Consider the following 21,606-nt stretch of genomic DNA (forward strand, 5'->3'; position numbering starts at 1 on the left):
AAAAAAAAAAAAAAAAAAAAAGCAGATGTTACATTCTATTCGGGGTTGCCAGGTGTCAGCTAAATTTATAGCCCAAAGTTGCTTCAAAACTAGCCAGTTTTTAAAAATGGAAAACAGCCCACAGTAGGGTGCTGTGTCCTAAATTGGGGCACAGCAGTGAGGTAGGTACACATGTAGGTTCCTGCACTTGCAGATGCATGCACCAGGTTGGAGCATAGCAACCTAATACATGTGCTGTGGGAATCCTTGATAGGTGCACTGTGGGATTCCCCTTCAGGGGAGATCCCATGGTGTGCATTAAGCAAACTGACTACCTTTGGTCACAAGAACCTTTTTGGGCACTTGAAGCATGACAAGTGGCAGGAATATCTGAATAGTCACAGCTTGTGCCACCATAAAAATGGTCCTGGCAGCACAAGGCCAGTGTCTGCACCCTTCAGTTTCTTAAACTCAAATTGGCAGCAGAAGATATACAAGTTATTTTCCCAGGGCAGTCATGACACACTTAAAACATTTGGTTTCTTTCAGGCAACTTAATCTTTGAAATTGTTTTTGTGAGAATTGGTGTGCTTGGGTGATGGAGGAAATGAAAATTGCAGACAAATTATAATTACAATCACACTGTGACTTGTGCATGTAAATAGTACATAGTTCTGAAGCGCCTGGGAGGGGAAGTGGGATCAGGAACTGAGAAAAGAAAAGGGTTGGACCTGAGAACAAGAGCCGAAGCAGAGATGAGATGCAGAAATCAAAAAGGAACAGGGGCAGCAGATGGGGAAGGATGGGGTAGGAGCAGAAGGGAATTGAATTCCTCAGTTTTAACAAAAATCTAGTAAATAGTTGCTGAAAACCTAGTGGCATAGTATGCCTTCTCTCTCTGAGGTGGCTGCTTTCCACAGATGAATCTTCTATTACTGCTAATTACTCAGAAGGTATAAGTGGTATAAAGCTGTGAAGAAAGTTCTAAAGATCCCAGCCCTGCTCATGACCAATGTGGTAGGATGAAAGGATATTACATAATGGAAATATTGCTTTTTGAGCTAACTTGCTTTAAATGCTTAGTGCCCTGGTTGTAAGTAGTGCTTCATAAGGTTGAAAAAAATGAAAAATCAGGTGCTCTGAGTTGGACTCAACTGATTATTTGGGGGAATAACCTTAGTGCCCTCTTTTCCCATTTACAAAGTAGGGCTGGTGATACAGCCCCATGCCAGGGGTCTGTAATGATAAATTAATTAATGTCTGTAAAGCAGTAAGTGCCAGATTTTTAAAAATCTTTTATGCTTTTTATCTGTATAAGCATTTACAGTACTGTATAGCTTGGATAGTCTGGGATGAGCAGTGCATGAATCCACTTGCTGAATGAGAAGGATAAAAGAAATATAGAATAACTCTGTATTAAGCAAGGACCACCTGTTCTATGTACTGAATAAAGTACAGCTCCTATGGAAAAAACTAGTATAAGACCATGTCATTAAAGAGTGAGTTCTGCACTGGCAACCTTCATTCAGTCATTTCTAAGATCAAGAGCACTTGCTTTGAGGCTTTTGCTATTTATCTTTTTGTGAGGATGCATGTGGTATGTGCCTAGTGCCTGATCTAACACCCTTTAAATCAAAATGGGATCCTTTCCATTTACTTCGTGGGCTTTGGACCCACTGCATGCTGTATACATTGGTGATGCCCAAACTTTTGAACACACAGTCTTCCTCTGAGTGCATGAGGTGGTTTATGCTCTTTCCTGCCTGTGTATTTGACTGTACAGTGTTACAGTGTAGAAATACCAGAGTCAGACTAAACAAGAAGTTGGGTCAGTCAGTGCCTACAAAGGAATGATGCCGTTGTGGTCAGTTTTTCTGACTCCCAAGCCAGTTCACAAATCTTTATGCTACACTGAAGTACATGGTATATAATAATAAAAGTTTCCACTAACAGCTTAGTCAACTGGTTTGTTTGTGAAAACTGCTGCCCTTGCAGTGTGAAGAAACTGGAGGTCAGACACACAACTACCAAGAAGCAGTCATCTTACAATATACTGTTTGTGGGAAAGTATCCACACAACAGCAAATGTGAGGATCTCCATTCTCCTGATAGTGGAAATGTGCCATATTTGTTTTTAAGGGGGAAATATTTCGTTAACTGGGAGGAAAGGACTATAAAGTTATTTCAGACATTCTTACCTGGATGGACTGATACATTTCCCAGGATCCCATTTATGTCATTGTGAAGAAGGGAAAAAACCTCCGGAGATGCTTACCAAGCAGAAACTGGTGAAGGGGAGAGGAGTTCCTGAATGAAGAGCCCAGGGGAAGAGCGTGGGAGAGTTGAGTCTTGGGACCCAGAATGACTGGAGGGTTGGCTGCAACAGGGGACAGCTGGCTGGTGGAAAGGCTCAGAAGAGCTCATTTAAGCCAGGGGATGTGGCTGAGAGAACTGCAACCACATTTTCAAAGTAGCCTGATTCAGCAGGAAAACCGGGGAGGCAACACTGATTCTATTCCTTATGTGTGAACAAGATAAGTGTGAATGATACATAGGCAGCAAAAACTCTTAACTTCACTTCAAACCTGTTTTATCCAGGTTTGAAGTCAAAATATTTTTGCTACATTTGCATCATCTTCAGGCATTCCCACATGGTACTTAAAGTGTATCAGCTCCAGCCCTTTTGAAATGTTTCTGTTTTGAAATGGCTTCAACTGTACATGAGTCGTCACCCAAAGTCAACGGAGGAAGAATCCTTGTGTATTTTGACGTGAAGTGTACAATTTTATAGGAGTCCTATTAGCTTCCAGGTCCATGGGTTTGTTTTCTACAGGAAAATTTCCAGACTTATGAACCTCTTCATGTACTTCCATGACACAATTTTCTGTCCTCTGCTTCTGTCTTTCTTGGGAGTTTCTCTTCTCTAATGCAACAGTTCCTAAACTGACTGAAGTTTCAAAGGAGCTAGAAGCATGCAAAACATGAGATGATGAACTCTTACCTCATTCAAACTCTTGAGTCTTGTTCTGAATTTTTCATCAGCTTGAATAGGGGTTAGCAACCTTTCAGTAACAGAGGGCTGTGTTAACACAGCTCTGCCATAAGCTGGGCTTTCTTTGATTTAAAAAAATCCCCAATTTTCAGATTAAAAAAAATAACCTCAAGTCCACATTTTTCCATGAGATGGATAGATAGATAGATATATCTATAAAAATTGGGGATTCTTTTTTAAATAGGAGAAAACCAGGAACCCTAGTCGTACAGAGGTGTAATTAATGTGGTGCTGGTCTTCAACATGGCAGTGGGTGGCTCCTTCCTGGGAGAACATGTACAAGGACTACTGGACAGCCTGACTGGTACTGACAATGAATTCATCAGACACGCTGTTCTCTGGGTGAATTTCAGCAACTTGCCTCAGCTCCTTGCAGTTACTTAGCAGTGGGAAAGATGGACCTAGCAACTACCAGAGCAGCTCCTGTCTCTCTGCAAGGTCTAGAAAGAGACAGTTCCTGAACCTGCACATCAGTGGGAGTGGGAGAGCAGGCAGCCCTTGCTCACATACTTCCTTCATCCCAAACTGCAGCAAAACGTTCTTACCTACAGAGTGCTCCACCTGTTGCAATCAAAAAAGTGTAGCACCTCACAGTTCATTACCTGACTGCTCCATGAGGCCATGTCTGGTCACAGATATGCTGGATGGAGCCTCTGTCCCACTCCTTATAGCTGCAGCTGCTCCCCAGCATGCAGTTTGCCAAGCTCCAGGACCTGGCAAACTACAAGAGTGTCCCAAAGCCATTTTGCTTCAGGACATGTAGAGGAGCTGTGGTGGCAGCACTGGCTATGCATCCCATTCTGCACTGCACATAGGGTAGCAGCTGCAACAACAGGGAATGGGATAGAAGTGCTAGCCTGCCCTTGACCAGCACCATGCAGAACAGACCCTATGACTGTGGCAATGGCTTAAATTTAGTCCCTGTGACTGGCCATGGGGCTTATAATTTAGCTCCCTTAGGATATTCCCTCATTGTATTAAAACAGCCTGCAATTCTGCCACATAGCTTTGTTGTTTAATTTACAAGTTACTGGATGATTTCTCAAACCTGAACGAACTAAGCTGCTTTAAGTTGATTAAAGAACACATTATTAATGTTTCTATGGTGGCAATTAATATATATGTAGAAATATGGACAATTTTGCATAAATACAAAACCTCAGTAAAGGTACCTCAGGTTAAGAATAGTGAATATGGTGTATTTTTTCCTTTCTTGTTTTCTTCCAAGTGCCGCAGTAAGACTGCATACACATATTAAAATGTCCCCAAAGAATTTTCCCAGGTTTGTTCTTGTGGTAGGAAAACTTACCCAGAGATTCAAATGCTGAGGCCCTGAAGCGTGGAAAGCTTGTGGTGTTGACACTGGCCAGCTGGGGTGAGAGTTGGGGAGGAAACACCTCACTGCAGGCTTCTTTAGTCTGCCTGGCAACAGATGAAAGTAACCCCAGACAGCTCATGATTGACAGCCTGTGTTGTCGGCATGTACAGACATTCCCAGAAGAAACTCGCCTGGAAGTGATTTAATGCGGATTTTGCCCGAGTTATTTTTCTCCTGGAGGTGGCCATTTTTACTCAGAAAAGGCCTAAAAATCTGTATCTTTGTGGTTTCTCCTGGAAGAGCAGCAATTTTTCCCAGGAGAAACTGGATGTCTGTATAAGATCTGCTAAAGATATTAAAAAACCTGGTTATGGCTTCGGCTTTTCAGGATGCAACAACTTGTTGTCTATCTTTTTCTCTGCTCTGTTTCCATCTGGAAAGCAGCTTTATTTTTCTGGATAAGAGACTGGATTTCTCCCTTGCCACTTGGTAACACTGCTCTACCAGCATTAAGCATATTAGCTGAGACTGTATAAACAACACAAACAGTAGGTGTCAGGATAGATTTATGGTAAAATATTAGCTGTGCTGTGCTGAAAGAGATAGTTGTACCTTAGAAATCAGATTTGAAAATTTTGAACTTCACTACATACTACTATTACCCTAATAAGCTAGGAAATAATATTTCTTTCTGTGTTTTTTACCCTTTTATTAGTCAGTCGCTTTGGTGTAGTCCACTCTTGTATAGATGATGTTACTTTCAAAGATGTCTTCTTTGGCTGTTTTAAACATAAGCTGGAAATATTGCTGGATATATTTTTGAAAGTTGGGTAATTTTAACAATATTTAGATTATTTTCAGACTCCTTTCATCCTAGCTTGTCAGACCATGGCTATTCAGTGCAGTGTTTCTGAAAGTTCTCTACATTCTGATAAGTAGTGTTTAAACCACTCCTGGTGGAAACAGTATTTAGTAGCATGGAAATGCATTTTAATGTCTTTATACAGCTGAGATGATTTTTGTGATGGGCTGGAAGAAAGTGAGGGGCTCCAAAATGTTTTCAGGTTGTGGATTTTGACTTTAAAAAATTGAACAGGTGTTTTATAGTGTGCCCTGAATGCAGCTTTGTTTTAAGACTGTATTTAAATAAATGTGCTATCTGTAAGTTACCCCCTTTTTCATAACTGAAAAAGTTGAGGTAGAAAGTTGATTGAGATGCATTTAAAGCCAAACAGTAATTTGTCTTTAATAAAGTGTAAGATCTCTAATACTGTGACAAGTAAACAGGACTATGTTTTTGAAAATTTTCAATCTAATGACATTTCTGAATCTTGTTCACCTGGAAAATCTGAAAATAAGCCTATATTTCTGTTTCCTCATTGTAAACATAATTGTTAATGTATTTGCTCTGTTCCTAACACTGGCTGTTATATTATAGCTCAGCCATGAAAGAGCCAGGATAATCCATGTAGCTCAAAAAAGCCCGCTTGTAGCACCCCACTTAAAGGCTCCACCCTACTCCCAGGGTTTCACTCACATGCCTGGCTGGGCAGCACCTGCCCCTGCCCCATTTTGTCTTCCTCACTGTTGGGGCCTCAATGTGCCATGCCATCTCCCTACTTCCCCCTCTCCCTTGACTTACCAGCTGCACACTGCTCTCCAAGCTGCTGAGTTGCATTCCTGGCTGTGTGCATGCTGCAGCTGTGCATATATATGCACATGGCATTTATCAGTGGCATTATTGGCTACACCAGCCAAAAAAGCCAATTGTCGATAATGTTTCATTTCATCGGTGCCAATCTGATACGCAACTGATATATCAGTGCACTTCTATAAAATAACTATTTTATGTTCTTTAACCTGTCATTTGTCATTTCTTTCTCGTTATGGAGCCTATCTAATTTGTTACAAATGGAAAATTTTCATAATTGATTTATTAATTATAGTACCTTTTCCTAAAACTAATGTTAAAAAAGTGTAGCAGACTTCTAGTGTCATATTGTATTCCTATACTTATAAAAGTGTACATGTCTGCAGAATATTTTAGACTCAAAGATATTAAATCTTTATAAACTCCACTTATTGCTTGTAAGTGCGGCTGTAAGAAAGTGTTAGTGATTTTTTTTTTTGCATGTGATATGAAGGTATAATTAAATTACATGTACGTCATAATTTGGAATTGCCCTGAATCTATTTATGGGGAGACAAATTAACATGCACCGATTTCCTTTGTTTGGATGAAATATGAACAAGTGATGTCAAGAAAAAAATTCTTCAGCCTTTCTTTAACTGGCAGAAATTGTAAAAACTCGCTCTTTACTCTGCCAAGATTATTTTGAGTCCTGGCTGAAGGATATTGACACAGTGGTATTGGCCGGGTGGACAAAAAATGAATGGTTTTAAAAACAATAAAAAAAATTGATTTTTTTAAAACTTTATTTAATGTATTAAACCTACTTAAAATTATGATAGACCTTTGTTAGGACGTATTACTACAGTGTATTCAAATAATTGGATAGAAAATAATTAAGCAGCTGGATAATGAAAATCAGTTGTCCCTTAAGATAATATTGTTCCTGAACAAGTTTCAAATTAATTGTGTACATTAGTATTTCCTGTTTATTTTTTTAAATTGTGATTAACATCCAGTACTAAATAACTTCAATTTAAATTAATCCATCCTGCCTCTGGCATTACCTTCTTACTGCAACTAGCCCATGCTGGTTAAGATTTACTCATCTCTGTTGCCTGTAGTAGCAGGTTGCGTTCAGTAGGCAGTCTGAACAACCTTTGCATTTTATTACTGTTGAAATTGCATAACGTTTACCTACTTCAGCTTTAAAATACTCATTGACAAATCTGATCTATAAATGCTCAGTTGATGTTAAAAATGAAAATTTCTAGTCTGTCAGTTGATTGTTTTTACAGTAGTTTGTAGCATTCAGATCATAGCATAAGTATATTCACCTAGTAGATCATTAAGATATAATAAATGTGTAAAATTCTTGTTTTATTTAGCTTCCTACATGCCAGGCATGCCAAGTGGAATCTCTCCCTATCCACCAGGACACCCTCCTAATCCAAGGTAATTTGTTTTATCACTTCATTATTGACACAACAGGAAGCATCACTGAATGGAATCCTGTGTCCCATGTATATTGGGAACTGGGACTGGGATTTTTTTCTTGAAATAATGCTGGTAGAAAATTATTTCTTTAGAATTGAGGATTCACTCCTAGTCACCAGTTGAGGGAAAGTTTGAGTAGGCTTAAGTCCCTTAGTACTAATTAAACTAAAGATGCAACTGCTCGGCTTTGAGCATGACTAAAAATACAGTGTTCTAAGTTGGTTTAATGCTTATCTTGCTGAATTTAAAAGATTAATTTTTATGGGGATGGTATATTTATGATGTTAGAAGATATGCTTCCCTGTCCCTTCAGGGTACTGTATTTAATCAAATAGAAGACAAGGTTTTCCCCTCCCTCCCCCCAGTGAATACTGGCGGGGGGGGGAAGGCTCCTTGTCTTTCATTTGCATAGAAGAAAAGCTCATTAAATGCATTGTTTATCATTAAACTGGTGCCAGAAGCAGCATGTCCTCATTAATGGAAGCCAACCATGAAGCTGATTAAATGTAGCCAGCAGTGAGCAGACCTATAAAACACATGGCCCATATTAGGCAAACATACTGATGGGACTGTACCACAAAATTTAGTGCAACCCATCTGAATAAGATATAGTGCCTGTTGTGCTCAGTCTCCGTAAGTGCTGACTCTTTCAACACTTGATGAGCCATACCTTGAATGTATTTCTACTTCCTCTTCATTCTCACAGCTCGTCAGCAGCTTTCCCATTTGCAGTGATTCTTGGTGAAGGTTTCTTCACAGGTGTTAAATGTCTGGCAAGCATCACCAAATGTCTATGTAGGTGAAAGGCTCTGTCACCTCCTCTCTTGGCCTGTCGCATGTAATTAGTGTTGTCCTGTCCTCCATGAAGCAGGCCAGCCTAGGGGTTTCCATGGCTTATCTGTTCACAAATTTTTAGAAGATCCTAGGACTTGTTACAAGAATATCTGGTACTTACATGGCAGGGGAAATAGTATGACCACCAAGGTGGTTTTCCTATTGGCAGGGGAAACCGTGAATGTGGCAGGGGGCAGTACCCCAACCAAAGTAATGCAATTAAAATGGTATTGTGTGGTGGAGGGTTGCAACTTTGTCTGCTTGTGGACAGGACTCCATATGAAAGCCTCATAGTTAGCCTCCCACTTCAGCTTCCTAGTGGGAGGATCTCAGCTACACACCAACTTCATGGAAATGGGAGACTCCTCCCTAGTTTTCTTCTGTAGCCATATGGCTGAGAAACTTGGAGACATCCAAACCCAAGCCTCCAGGCTTGGGCCTGCATGTAGGATACCTACCAAAGGATTTGGAAGTATCTGAAGCCCCAGGCGGGAGTGGAGGATGCTTGCCAGTATTAGGGCTACATATGGTTGTTGAATGATTCGCACGGATTTGGAATTGATTTGGGTGATTTGACTTGGGACATGAAAAAATTCCTGTTTTAAAAAAAAAACAACAAAAAACTGGTTGCAGTCATGAGTGGGGGTGCAGATTAGCACATGGAACCATTTGGGGGGTATCTGGAATATGCACGCATACTTAGTGCTAGTATGTGGGGGGTCACAATAGCTTGAAATGTTATTGACTCTGGTGGGGCCTAACCCAATGAACTATAACAGGGGTTTGCAACTGGGGGTATGTGTACGCCTGGGGGTACTTTGGAAGGCTCCAGAGTCTACGTGGCAATGGGATGGAGAAACCGCTGGCACATACTTTCGCTGCTAGCACTTCCAGTTTTGCGCCCCCCACCGTTTGTCAGTTGGCTGCTGAGAGACTCCTCGCCTCTCAACTGGCCACCGGGGGGGTACCCCAACCAAAAAAGGTTGAAAACCCCTGAACTATATGATAAATCATGAACCTCTTGGTTTTGGACTAACATCATGCATATTTTACAGAAATGCTATTTTTATGTTCATGTAGTAGATGTGCTAGAAATTGCAACAGTTTGCGAAAGTAAAATGCATCAATTCTGTATGAACTAAGTCTGTGTGCACCTGTAGTAATTTCCCCTATATGCAAATTACTACAGGTATGTGTATTTCAAAGTCAGTGCTTTCAAATTTGCCTTTCACTTCTACATGCTTGGGGAGAGCAGGGTCTGACTGTAAGGGTAAGGGGGAAGTGGCTGCAGGGGGAAGAAATTGGGGGGAGCAGAGGACAAGAAAGTTCCTGACTCTCCACCCTGCTCAGTTTTATTTTCCCTTCTGTCACAGGGAAGGGGACAAATTCAAGGGAAACCTCTAATAATTAGATTCTGTGTCTGGAAAATTTTAACTCAAATACAAGACAAATTTATTAATACATTTATATATTTTTCCCGATATAGAATATGATCATATTGGGGATTTGTTTTATATTCAGGGTCATCTTATATTTGAGCAAATACAGTATTGCCCTGTCAATTAACTGCTCAAATGAGAGAATATTCTGTTAATATTTTTCTAAATGGACATGAACCAGCACTACTTCTCTTCCTCTCACTGACCCCCAAGTGGATAGTATATAAGTCTCTATTTTTAATAAGAAATGCCTGCAATAGCTTTAATATTTCTTAAAGGTTGGAAGAAAATTAGTTTGCAAATTAATTCAGTCCTCTGTAAGTGTGGTGACTAGTCTACTTCCAATTTTCAGCTATATCTGCTTAATGTCGGGTCTGTCTTAGTTGTATTATGTTAAACAGAATCCTCAGTATGGCACGTTTTCCATATTAGCTTGCAAGCTTATATTATCTGCCAGTAAATTTGGTGGCAGAGAGATTTGTTGTTATTTTTTTTGAGGTAGTGATTTTAATGACCTAGATGAATACATTTTAAGAGCACTTCGTTGTATGGTAAAATGTTTTGAAAAATAATTTCATGATCTAGAACATTATATAGTACAAACTATTAGTTATATTAGTCCAAAGCCAAAAGACTCATGATTTACCATATAGTTAATAGGGCTGGGCCCTGGCAGAGTCAAGTATTTTAAGTCAGTGACCCTACAGCTCATCACCGCTCAGTATGTGTGTGTACTCTAGAAGGTCCCCCCTCCCCCATCCAAAGGGTTCATATATGACTTTGTCCCCCCCTCCCCCTCCCATAACTGGAACTGGCTGTTCTTGTCATGAGTCCTGATTGCTCTTGTCACGAGTCCTGGGACCTTCCAGACATGTATATGTAGACGATACACAGGACAGACTGGCCTGGCTCTGCCTCATGAAGGGTGGGGCCACACTAATCATATGTAACAAGCTGAGAGACTGGGGTGCTAGAGGGATTGTAGCTGAACTCTCTGGAGTCCTGTTTGGTAATGTTTGCCAGATGTTTACGGCTGCGAAAGAAACAGAAATAATTGAAAATGGGAAAGAAAGGTGCAACTCAGCTGTGGGAGTAAAGATATACATGCAATCTAGTGACTCACTGTGACTTTTTTAAAAGCATCAATGCTGAAGGAGACTGTGTATAATGGGCACTACTGTATATCTTATTCAGATGGGGTGCATTAACTTGTCTTTATGATAGGTTCCCATCAGCATTTCAGTCTTTTGGCTAAGATTAAGCATTTTTGCCATCCAGAGGAGGATGTAAGGGCTGGTTCTGGCCTGGGGCTGGCCTGGTATTGCAGTACTTCTAGGCCTGGTACCAGTTTCCTCCTAGAGGAACAAATGACTGTTTTTTAACGGAGACACACACACACACACACCCACCCACACACACACCCATCAGTATGTTTGGCCAATATGGGCCATGTGTTTTATAGTTACACTTACTGCTGATTGCATTTAATCACCTTCATAGTTGGTTCCACTAGTGAGCACATGTTGCTTTATGGCAGCAGTTTAGTGATAGACAGTGTATTTAATGAGGTTTCCTTGTATGCAAATGTAAAGAGGAGGAGATTTTTTTCCCCCAGTTTGATGGCGGCAAAAAACCTTGTCTTGTAGTCAAGTAAATATGTTTTGCTAGAGATGCATCAATTGATGCATGCCAGCGTATTATTTGCCCTGTTGGCTGCAGCATTGCACTGGTAGCTCATATTAATATCATGGTCTATGATTACCCCCAGGTCCCTTTCATTAGTGGTGCCTAGTCAGTTTGTTGCCAAGCCTGTAGGTGTGTAGGGGAGATTTTTGTCCCCAGGTGGAGCACTTTACATTTCTCAACATTGAACTTCATCAGATTCTGATCTACCCAACTTGGCAGGCTGTCTAGGTCCACCTGTATCTGCAGCCTATCTTCAAGCGTGACCATGCTTCCTCATAGCTTGGTGTTGTCTGTGAATGTGGCCAATGAACTCTTCACCCCTGAATCCAAATCATTGATAAAGATGCTGAAAAGCACTGTACCATGTACCAACCCCTAAGGGACACTACTGGCCACTCCTTGTCAAGACGACACAGTTCAATTCATTAGATGTCTCTGGGTCCTACCCTGCAACCAGCTCCCTACCCTGCTACCTGTCTCACAGTTAAGCCCACAGTCCTGCAGATTTCTCACAAGAACATCATTGATTACTAGATCAAAGGCCTTTTGGAAGTCAAGGTATACAAACTGGAGTATTGCGTCCAGTTCTGGGCGCCACACTTCAAGAGGGATGTCGACAGCGTGGAGAGGGTCCAGAGGAGGGCCACTCATATGATCAGGGGACAACAGGGCAGGCCCTATGAGGAGAGGCTGCGGGACCTGAACCTGTTCAGCCTCCAAAAGAGAAGGCTGAGGGGGGATCTAGTGGCCTGTTATAAACTAGTCATGGGGGATCAGCAGGCACTGGGGGAGTCACTGTTCCCCCGAGCACCACCAGGAGTGACCAGGAATAACAGTCACAAGCTGGCAGAGGGTAGGTTTAGGCTAGATATCAGGAGGCGCTACTTCACAGTCAGGGCGGCTAGGGTCTGGAACCAGCTTCCAAGAGAAGTGGTGCAGGCTCCTACCCTGGGGGTGTTTAAGAGGAGGTTAGATGAACACCTTGCTGGGGTTATTTGACCCCAGTATTCTTTCCTGCCATGGCAGGGGGTCGGACTAGATGATCTGCTCAGGTCCCTTCCGACCCTTGAAACTATGAAATTATGGCATTATGAGCCTCACTTGACAATACCAACTTCTCATTTAGTGACACTTGCTGGCAGATTGAAGCCCCCACAGTGAGGGAGTGAGTGGGGTAGGGTCAGGCACTGCTCAGCCAGGGCGGTGAATGTGACCCTGAGGCCAGGAGTGGGATGGAGCTGCAAGTAGCTCATCCAGAGAGAATGGGGGGCTGGGAAGGGGGCACGGTGTGTGTGTGCACCTTCCCACTTCACAGTCTGAATTAATAAATGTCAGTATTACATTTTTGACGATTTGAAGTTTGAGGAGTGGGTCTTTAGGATAGTAAGAGAAGTAAATTTAATTGAAGAAAACTTGAAACAAACAAGATGTTTAATCAGCTGATAACTTGTGAAGCATTCATGTAAACTGGTGTAATCTTTATTTTCCATTAATGTTTTTCACAATTTTTCTTGCATAATCTAATGATTTGTAAAAAATAAATAAATAAAAGTCTCTTCTGAGCTGCAGTTTGAACTAGTTTATTACCTTTATTTGATTAAGCGCTGTGTCTTAATCATATTTTGAAAGTAGCTTTTATATTTTGATTAATGTGATAATTTTGTAACTAGAAGTTTACTGTCAGATGATGTAATGTAAAAAGAATATGCATAGATGCCTTAATCCTAATGCTTGCATAACATTCTCTTTCAAAGTGGCTACCCAAAGTACCCTTATCCCTCTGGCGTTCCATTTCCAGCAACAACAAGTGCTCAGCATTACCCTTCTCAGCCACCTGCGACTGCTGTTGGTGAGTAACCTTGAGAGCATCTCTTTTTCCGAGTACTGAAGAAGGTTCTTTCTGCAAGTAGTACAAGCAAGAAAGTAACCTGTTCATGAAGATGTGCTTTGCACCTGGATCCATAGTAGTTAAAACTAGAACTTATAAGTGAAGATGTTTGTTGGAAAGGGGCTTCCTTATTATCACAAGAATAAAATGTTTAACACACAGTATTCTTACAAAAAATATCCATTGCATTTTGTCTCATCCAACCAACACTGTTAAGTTCTGATTTCCTTCTATCCCTTCTGTTTGGTCCATGAATGTTTTGAAGAGCAATATGAGTAGCCACCCTACTTTCTTTCCTTCACTTCATGATAAAAAATATTATCATGTTAGGGAATGTTTTTTAATGTGTGCTCACTGCTGTATGTTGTTAAAAATGTACTGCTGCTTTCTTGTTTGTTAATCTGTTGGATTTGCTTTACTGAACAAGATGCTTGGTTCTCTTTATAATCTAGAAAATGGAGAGAGAATTAGAACTTGATAGCTGGATTAAACTCTCAAGCCATTACTGCGTTAGTACGTCTGTGCTATGTTGCATGGCCTTGTTTACAGTATCAGTCACTCTGAATACATTTTACAGCCGGTCTCCTACAAGCAGATAAGATACCATAGTTAAAAAGAGAAATTAGAAATAAGTTTTAAGGGTATACATGCTCTTTGTATTTAGAGATGCAGTATATTTTAGTATGTTCTTGGTATGTTAATGATTTAATGGACAAGCACAAGCTACATCTGGAAACTCGGCTGAAAGGTTGTATAGGAAAATGTTCTATCCAAACTCTATCAGCCAGAGATGTGGGTTTTCTGGAAAATTTTGAATTGGAAAATTTTCCAATGCCCTAAATAGAGCATGATTTGATTTAGTATGCTTTTTTAACTTGCATTTAGTAAATAAAACTGAAAAAGTACCCCCATGTTAATTTTATGCCCCATTAGCCACAAGTATTTGAACTAAAATATTTGATTAGGAAAAAAAATGCAGCATGCTTAGTGTGGCTTAAATGTTATATTCAAACGCATTCAAAGCTTTATGTGGAAAGAAATTATTTTTATTGGAATACTTGTAAAAATGTAAAGACAATACACAATAGCATGTACTTCCCTTGCAAAATTTGTTGAAATTTAAGGGAAAAAAATGAAGGCACTGAAAACTGAACATGCTAATTTTAGCACACCCAAAGAATTGTGCATGATATGCCGTGATTGTCCATTCATCTACCTCAGCAGAGTTTAACGGTCTTCCACTGAGGTCATTGCAGCACCTCCAGTTTCACTGTCACTACCTGTAAGACTCACTTGCACTACTTATTAGTTCCATTTCAGAATCAGATTGAGGCAAATCTGATTCAGAACTACTTGACCCAGATTCTCTTTCTCTACAACATGGTTTTATTAATGAGTCTATGGGCAAGGGCAACTTATCATTACACTGCATCTTCTTCATTGTGTTTCTGACTGATTCTTCAGAAGCAAAAGATTTTGAGAAATAGAGACAAGCTTAGCAGTGCATTCGTTAGTCTATTCCTCTCTTATCTTGATTGAACTGAAAGCCTTCCAGTTCCGTTCACAAGAAGCTGCTGTTGGTGGAATGCTTGGGATCCTAGGAGCAATCCTGGACAACAGTTGGGCGTTACAATATCCCTTCTACCATGTGAGAGGAGACGTATTTTCTGTTGCCTGCCAAATGATGTCTTTGCTTCGAGGTTTTTCTTTTGCGCAGTACTCGGCAGTGTCTGTCATCACGGCTATTTCGTAGCTGTTGGGGACATTCTTAGCTGCTTCCATAATTGTATTGAGAGCAGTAGATAATTCATCTTCTGATCGATGTTGTCCCCTATGTTGAGGATCCAAAAAGTTTGCTGCCAGATGAACTGGATGAGAGCAAAACTCAGATCTCTTAGTAAACATTTGTTTTATTTCTTTTTTGGATAGAGGTGAAGAAGGCAAAAGCTCAGTTAGATTTTCATTCAGTTGTCTGAATATCTCTGAAATATTTGAAAGGCTTGGTGTATCTCCTTTGAGTTTCTTGATAGCCACTGACACTGGTACTAGCAAAGTGGATGTTCCTTGAACTCGAACCAAGAACACATCATTGTTGAGGATCTACTTCCAAATGTTCACAGGAATAATCTGGGATACTGTGTCATCTATTGAAGTACACTGCAAACAGTTCTTTGTGCGCAGCAAACTATGTAAACATTTTGTAGCCAAGCCCCATCTAGTTTCTCCTGGCAGTAAAAGTGCACTTGCCTTCTCCTGCTTCTCTTTCTGTAATTTCTTCGAAGTCTGATTAGCAACATGCTGGTTGTTGAATACCTTCACAATCGCTTTGCAGTTTGTCATTATCATCTTCATTGTATTCACTCTTACTATGTCCTTTGCCAGAAGATTCAGCCCATGAGCAGGACAGCCACATACTATTAAATGAGGATACTTTGCCTTTAATATTTGCCATACAATTTCATGTTACTCACGTTATCAGTTACAAGGGCTTGTACCCTGGAGGGACCTGCACTTTCAATCTTTTCACTTGTTAATTTGGCTATGTATTCACCTGTATGATGAGGAGATTTAGTAGCAGTTGTTTTCAGGAATATTGGTTCAAGTGTTGCTAACATAATGTTCAGTAAAGGATTTTCCATCTGACATCAGAGTCAGTGATTCTGCTTGACCAGTCCTTTGAATAACCATTGTTTGAATCCTGTCATACTCCATCTAAGAGAGAATGTGATAAACGATAACTTGACGGTAACTTATATGATGGGAGAATTAGTTTGTAATGTTCCTTCCAGTATTGACTTTCCATAACTGAAAAAGGTGTACCATTTGCAAATATAATTCAAGCTAATGTCTCCCTTGCTTTTTCTTGATCTTCTTTTGACATTTTGTTCACAAAGCTTAACTGTCTTGAACAGCTACTTATTTTCCATCTTTTTTTGCAAATCTGCTATTTCACTTGAGCTACCAGGTTCTTGCAACAAAAGGGGGAAAAGATTTTTATTTTAGCCTATTCTAGTCTGGTTTCGTCCATCAGAAGAAGGAGAAGTGACAAGGTGTTTGCTTCCCCGCTCCCTGCCAAAAAGAACACTCTGCTGCTTTAACTGGCTGCTCATTTGCCCTGGGACTACAGAGCCAAAGAGAAGTATAGTCTGGCCTCTGCCATCCACCAGAGGACTAAGCTCGTTCTGCTGGGTTGAGAGAGATAAATAGTTAACTATCGTGTAATTTTAAAAAATATATATTGTTAAGCCTAAGCCACTTTAGTGCTTAGTGCAAGCAGAAAAGCAGGATTCAGATATTTTAAATAAATAAATAAAAGTCCCGAGTTGCATTAACAACTTTTAAAGTTATATTGTTTTAAAAAATATAGATGCTATTCTGTGCTGTGTGTAGTTTAATATATTAATTTGTTTACTTACATAGGAGTCCAGAATTAGACTTTTCTCAGATAATGTTGTTCCACTACTTGGTTGTAGTAGCTTTCTGTATATGGCGTGTACTCTTTCAGAACAGTTTTGACATGTTATTAAATGTTTGATCAATCTTGTTGCATTGTTAGCCATACTCCTGCCCACAATATTTACATCTGCCAACTTCCTTCCTTCCTTCAGTGGCTTGAACTTCACTATAATGATGCCACACACTAGTTTTTTTTCTGATTTGGCATTATTATGACTACTTCAAAGCAAAAACACTAAAAAACTAACAGATCTTATGCAAACACTTCCAACTTCCCCAATTCAAGAAAAGAAATGAGACACTGCTCTGTTTGCTGAACTGAAAGTGAAACAGAAATTAATCACAGTTTTAGTTTTGGTTTTGCTTTCACTTGCAGTCTGAGATGAAATAAGAATTTTAGCTTTGGTTTGATTTGGCCTGCACAGCCACTTGGGTGAATTCATAACTGGATCTTTGGTTTAGATTTTTATGTGAGTGTATTTGCCTTCCTATTTACAAATCAGTAAAACATAGATGTACTCTCTCTCGCACTTCCTAGGGGTAATCACCTGAAAAATATTAATTACAACTTTGAAACTGCCACACTTCCCTAATATTGTATTGACATCCATTCATTGTTACTAATGAATTCTATGAAACAATGAATTTTTAGAAATGGAAAATTTCCCATGGAAAAATAAAGCACTAGGAAACTTTCCATCCCACATCTTTGATGCCAGCTCAACTCAGTTTAAGCAGTTAACTTTGTTCTTTTGTGAGAAGATATACATTTGTTTTGTGCTTTCACTTCATTTGGAAACTGTGCGAATGAGGGTGAATGGTGAGACTGTGGGAATCACCAGTGCCATTCTGGAGGGAATGTTTCATGTAAGTAGAGGGCTCAATGGACATCTTTTTTTCCAAGACACCATATGCCAGTCTTCATCGTTGCTGGAGCACTGCCTGCTTCCAAAGTGGCTCTGGCATTTACAACTCTAAATGCAAGATTGCATTGTCAGTATCAAGAGTGTTCGATTTGATTACCAGGAGAATCAGAAGCTAAGGGATGATGATGATACTGAAGGTAATACAGTCCACCAACCAAATAAATGAAGATGGGAGAGGAATAAAGATGGGATACATACAAGTTTTCATGAGATTAAAGCTCAGTCTTTTCAGTCTTTTTTTCCTTTTGTACTGAAGCTTCTGAGCAGCAACTTGCATGAAAACTAGAGGCCTGGCTTTACTGCTTTGTAAGATGATCTTTTCAGCTCTTCTTTGCAAACCTGAGTCACTGCTAGGACCTAACATTAGTGTCAGAGGCTAGCGACACAGGTCAGGCTATGCAAAAAAAGATACTTATCTGAAAAAGTGAACTACGTGCTTGTTGTTATGTTTTCTGTTCAGTTTAAAAGAGTATTCCTGAAATAATATTTATTTTTCTGGTTTGAGGTGGAGAATATTGTGGGGGTTGGTGGGTCTGTCAGGTTATGAGGGTCTGTCAAGGTTTCGTCCATCTCAGCCCTGTACTTGATGGAGAATGTATATTTGTCGTTATAAGATCAGTCCAAAAGGTCATGAACTTGGATTGCCTTCCATAAACTTAATATGCAGTGCAAGCACCATGTACCTGGAAAGGCCTCTGAAGAAGCATATTTTTTCTTGCGATACATGTAAATGGCACACATTTATCTAAACAGATATTGGAATACATTTTTCTCCCACATTGTATGTGTAGTTGCGCTCTTGGCTTTGCCAAATCATGGGTTATGTTAGAGTGGACCATATTTAGGAACATTTAGACAGCCAATTATTTATAAAGGTCGAGTCCAGACTAAAGCATTAACATTTCTTTGTGTTCTTTTAATAGCAGATACTAGAAGAAAGCAGAAGCAGGTATGGATTTGTGGTCATTCATATGTTTTATGGGCAGAAAAACGGGCACTCTCAAGAAGCTTTGGTCCGCAGCTGGGTATTCGAGTGGAGGATGCCAAATTGCATTGGCTAGGAAAGAGTGGAATGATGTGGGATCAGTTAATACCCATGCTGTTGCATGCCCGACGACATCTGCCAGATCCTGAGATACTGGTGATACACCTAGGAGGAAATGACCTGGGAACAACAAAACTTACAAATCTTATAATCAGAATAAAAACGGATTTAGGATTTATCAGGCACGTGTTCAAGAATGTCATTTTGGTCTGGTCAAACATTGTGCCCCGAAAAGCCTGGTGGAACCAAGATGAGGCCTGTAAACTCGTGGATGATAACCGGAAAAAAGTCAATAGTCAAATTAGCAACTTTATGAAGTCTATTGGAGGATTTGTGATCAGACACGATTCCCTTGTGCCAGAGTCTCCAGGTTTATTCCATCTAAATGGCGTCCTCTTATCTGAAAGTGGTACTGATGTCTTCAACCTGGATTTACTGAGTGTTTTGGAGAACTTGATTTGACTGTGATTTAACTTTGGAGGCAGAATGACATTACTGGCCTTGTGTTTGACAAGTAGGAAGCTTGCTGGGGCAAGGGATATTCAGGATATAAGTGAATATTTTGGCAGGGATTGGAGGGTAATGTCTTTCTTATGAGGCAGCAGTGTTGGTTGTTGACTACATTTTGAAGAGCTATTATAATGTTTTTAATGGCTCATCTAGTAGAACTCTTTCTTCCCAGCCTTACAATGAGATGTCATTCCTAGACAGTAAGCCTTGTTGTCCTGCAGCCTTGCTTGATTGACACATACATTTTGTTGAAAGAGACACTGGCAAATAGTTTAAATGCCTTATTTTTCATATCCTACATTTTCGTGTGAAACCACACTGTAGTAAGTGGCTTTGAGATCTCACAAAATAAGAATAACTTTTAAGTATTTCATTACTGGAGAGAACACTAATACTGAGCACAAAGAAATAGAATTAGTATTTGCTATTGTACCAGGCATCTTAAGTCATATATAAAACTGAAAGGGAATCAGGGTTGGTGTGGGAGAGAGGATGCTGTGAGTTGAGACTTTTAGCTTCTGTACTCCAGCTTTGCTATTGATTTATTATGGAAATAAGTCACTTACGTGAATAGAAGCAAAGAGGAGTTATCTATTAAATGAGATGCAACTTCTTGGGTGGGTGTGATGAGGTTTATTTATAAAGCACTTAATCTCTTTGTATAAAAGTTACTGTACAGTTCAGTATTCTTATTGTGAAGGTATAAACTTTTAAAGAGAGTCTCCTTTTTAAATAACCAGATATTTTTATAATTTTAATGGTATTTTTGTATTTTTGCAGCTTTTCAAAAAGAGGTTCTTTCCTTAGGAGTGTTGTCCTTTTTCTTCCTTGCTTTTTTACAGAGCATAGCATTAACAATTTTGTGGTTAACTGTACCATTGCTATTTGCAAAATAGTTCTGGAAGTAATGTGTGATGCTGTAGAACAGTATGAGACATTCAGGACTTGTATTTTATTTCTTCGAAATTGGAACTTTAAAAACTTTTTTTCTATATTTTTGTCCTTTCAAAGCCCTAATGTCCCTTCCAGCCCTAATGTCTATGAAATCTATGAAATAAAAGAGATAACTTCCCACCTGATTCACTTGAAACTTAAGTTTTTACCTACCTTGACATTTTCTATAAACTGCTTGACAGTGTCTCTCAAATGTAGCAATCGCACAGCAAAATAAAACTGCAACATTTTTATTCTGGCAATTGCTGGGAGTATATTTATATTTATTCTCCTGTTTCCGGGGGAAAAGTTTCAGCCCTGGTTCATACTTACTACATTTCAAACGTACATTTCTGCATGTTGCCACTTAGCAAGCACTACAACTTAATCTTATTTCAGTGTAAGTGCTGTATGGTAAAAATCAAAGTACGCTGAAATGTCACTTTAGCGTGCACACTTTTCTGTATATTATGTTTTTGAAAACCTGGATTTTATCAAGCAAATTTTAAATAGTATTTCAAGAATCTTTCTGGCATCCCTCCTGGCTCAGTTTTCATCTAGGCAAGTATAAGACAACACTCATTAACCTGTATGGGTAGTAGTTTTGGTCAGTAGACCTCAGGTGTCCATCACTTTTGTTCTAAAAAAAGGACAAATGTCAGTATTCTGCTTTATGCAGAATGTACCTTTGGGAAGGTCCTTTCTGCAGGGTGAGAGAGAGGAAATGTTTTAATCTGAATTCCTCCTTCTTCCCTCTGTTTTAGTTGTTTCCATCCATGAGGGTGTAGTTATGCTAGGGATTGCCTGCAAAAGGAGGCATGGGAAGGTCAGCAAAAAAGCTATAGCAAAATATTGTTGATTTTTCCATTGTGGCCTTGAACTACAAAAATTCCCAGCCTGTTGAATTTTTAAAAGAGCTGCAATTTAACAGAAAACACTAAAATCTGGATACTGGCAACAGCATATATATAGCATATATCTTAGAAGTTAGTTTTAATGCAGCTGGAGCAGACTGTTTAATCACTCTTTGTACAGGTGAGAATCCTTCAGAAGTATTTACAAGGCAATGAGAACCTAAAGAGGAAATGAGCTTCATTTCTTTCATATAGTAAAACATTGTGCCCAATATTTACATCTTGAGGATTTATCACTATTAGGATTAAAGAGAGCGTTTGGTACTCCACACTCAAGACTAGAAGGAAATGCCCACACTCTGGCAAGCCCCACAGTTGTTCTTATACCTTTTGATGTTGGACTGTGTTAACAATTAATGTTTGTATAATACAGTGATTTTGTTTTACAAATAAAGCTGTTGCCTTCACCTTCTAGTCATCCTGTGGTATTTTAAAAAACAGATGGCATGAAGGGATGTACATTTACAGATTCTTTTTTGATGTAAGGTGTTCTTTTGTC

At 39.6% G+C, this 21,606-nt stretch overlaps 1 protein-coding gene across 2 annotated transcripts in view; it reads left to right on the forward strand.

Moving 5' to 3' along the window:
- TSG101 (tumor susceptibility 101) overlaps positions 1–21,606 on the forward strand; it is a 69,448-nt gene that overhangs the window by 19,852 nt on the left and 27,990 nt on the right. The window contains exons 6-8 of one of the 2 annotated variants that reach the window (XM_019551747.1): positions 7,368–7,434; positions 13,190–13,284; positions 18,629–20,450. In XM_019551747.1, the coding sequence (XP_019407292.1) occupies positions 7,368–7,434; positions 13,190–13,284; positions 18,629–19,212 (746 nt within the window). In that variant the 3' untranslated portion in view covers positions 19,213–20,450. Of the gene's footprint in view, positions 1–7,367; positions 7,435–13,189; positions 13,285–18,628; positions 20,451–21,606 lie in introns of those variants that run through there. The other variant, XM_019551748.1, reaches the window with a different exon arrangement.

This window comes from Crocodylus porosus, unplaced genomic scaffold, assembly GCF_001723895.1.
Source record: "Crocodylus porosus isolate Cpor-Errol unplaced genomic scaffold, CroPor_comp1, whole genome shotgun sequence".
NCBI lineage: Eukaryota > Metazoa > Chordata > Crocodylia > Crocodylidae > Crocodylus > Crocodylus porosus.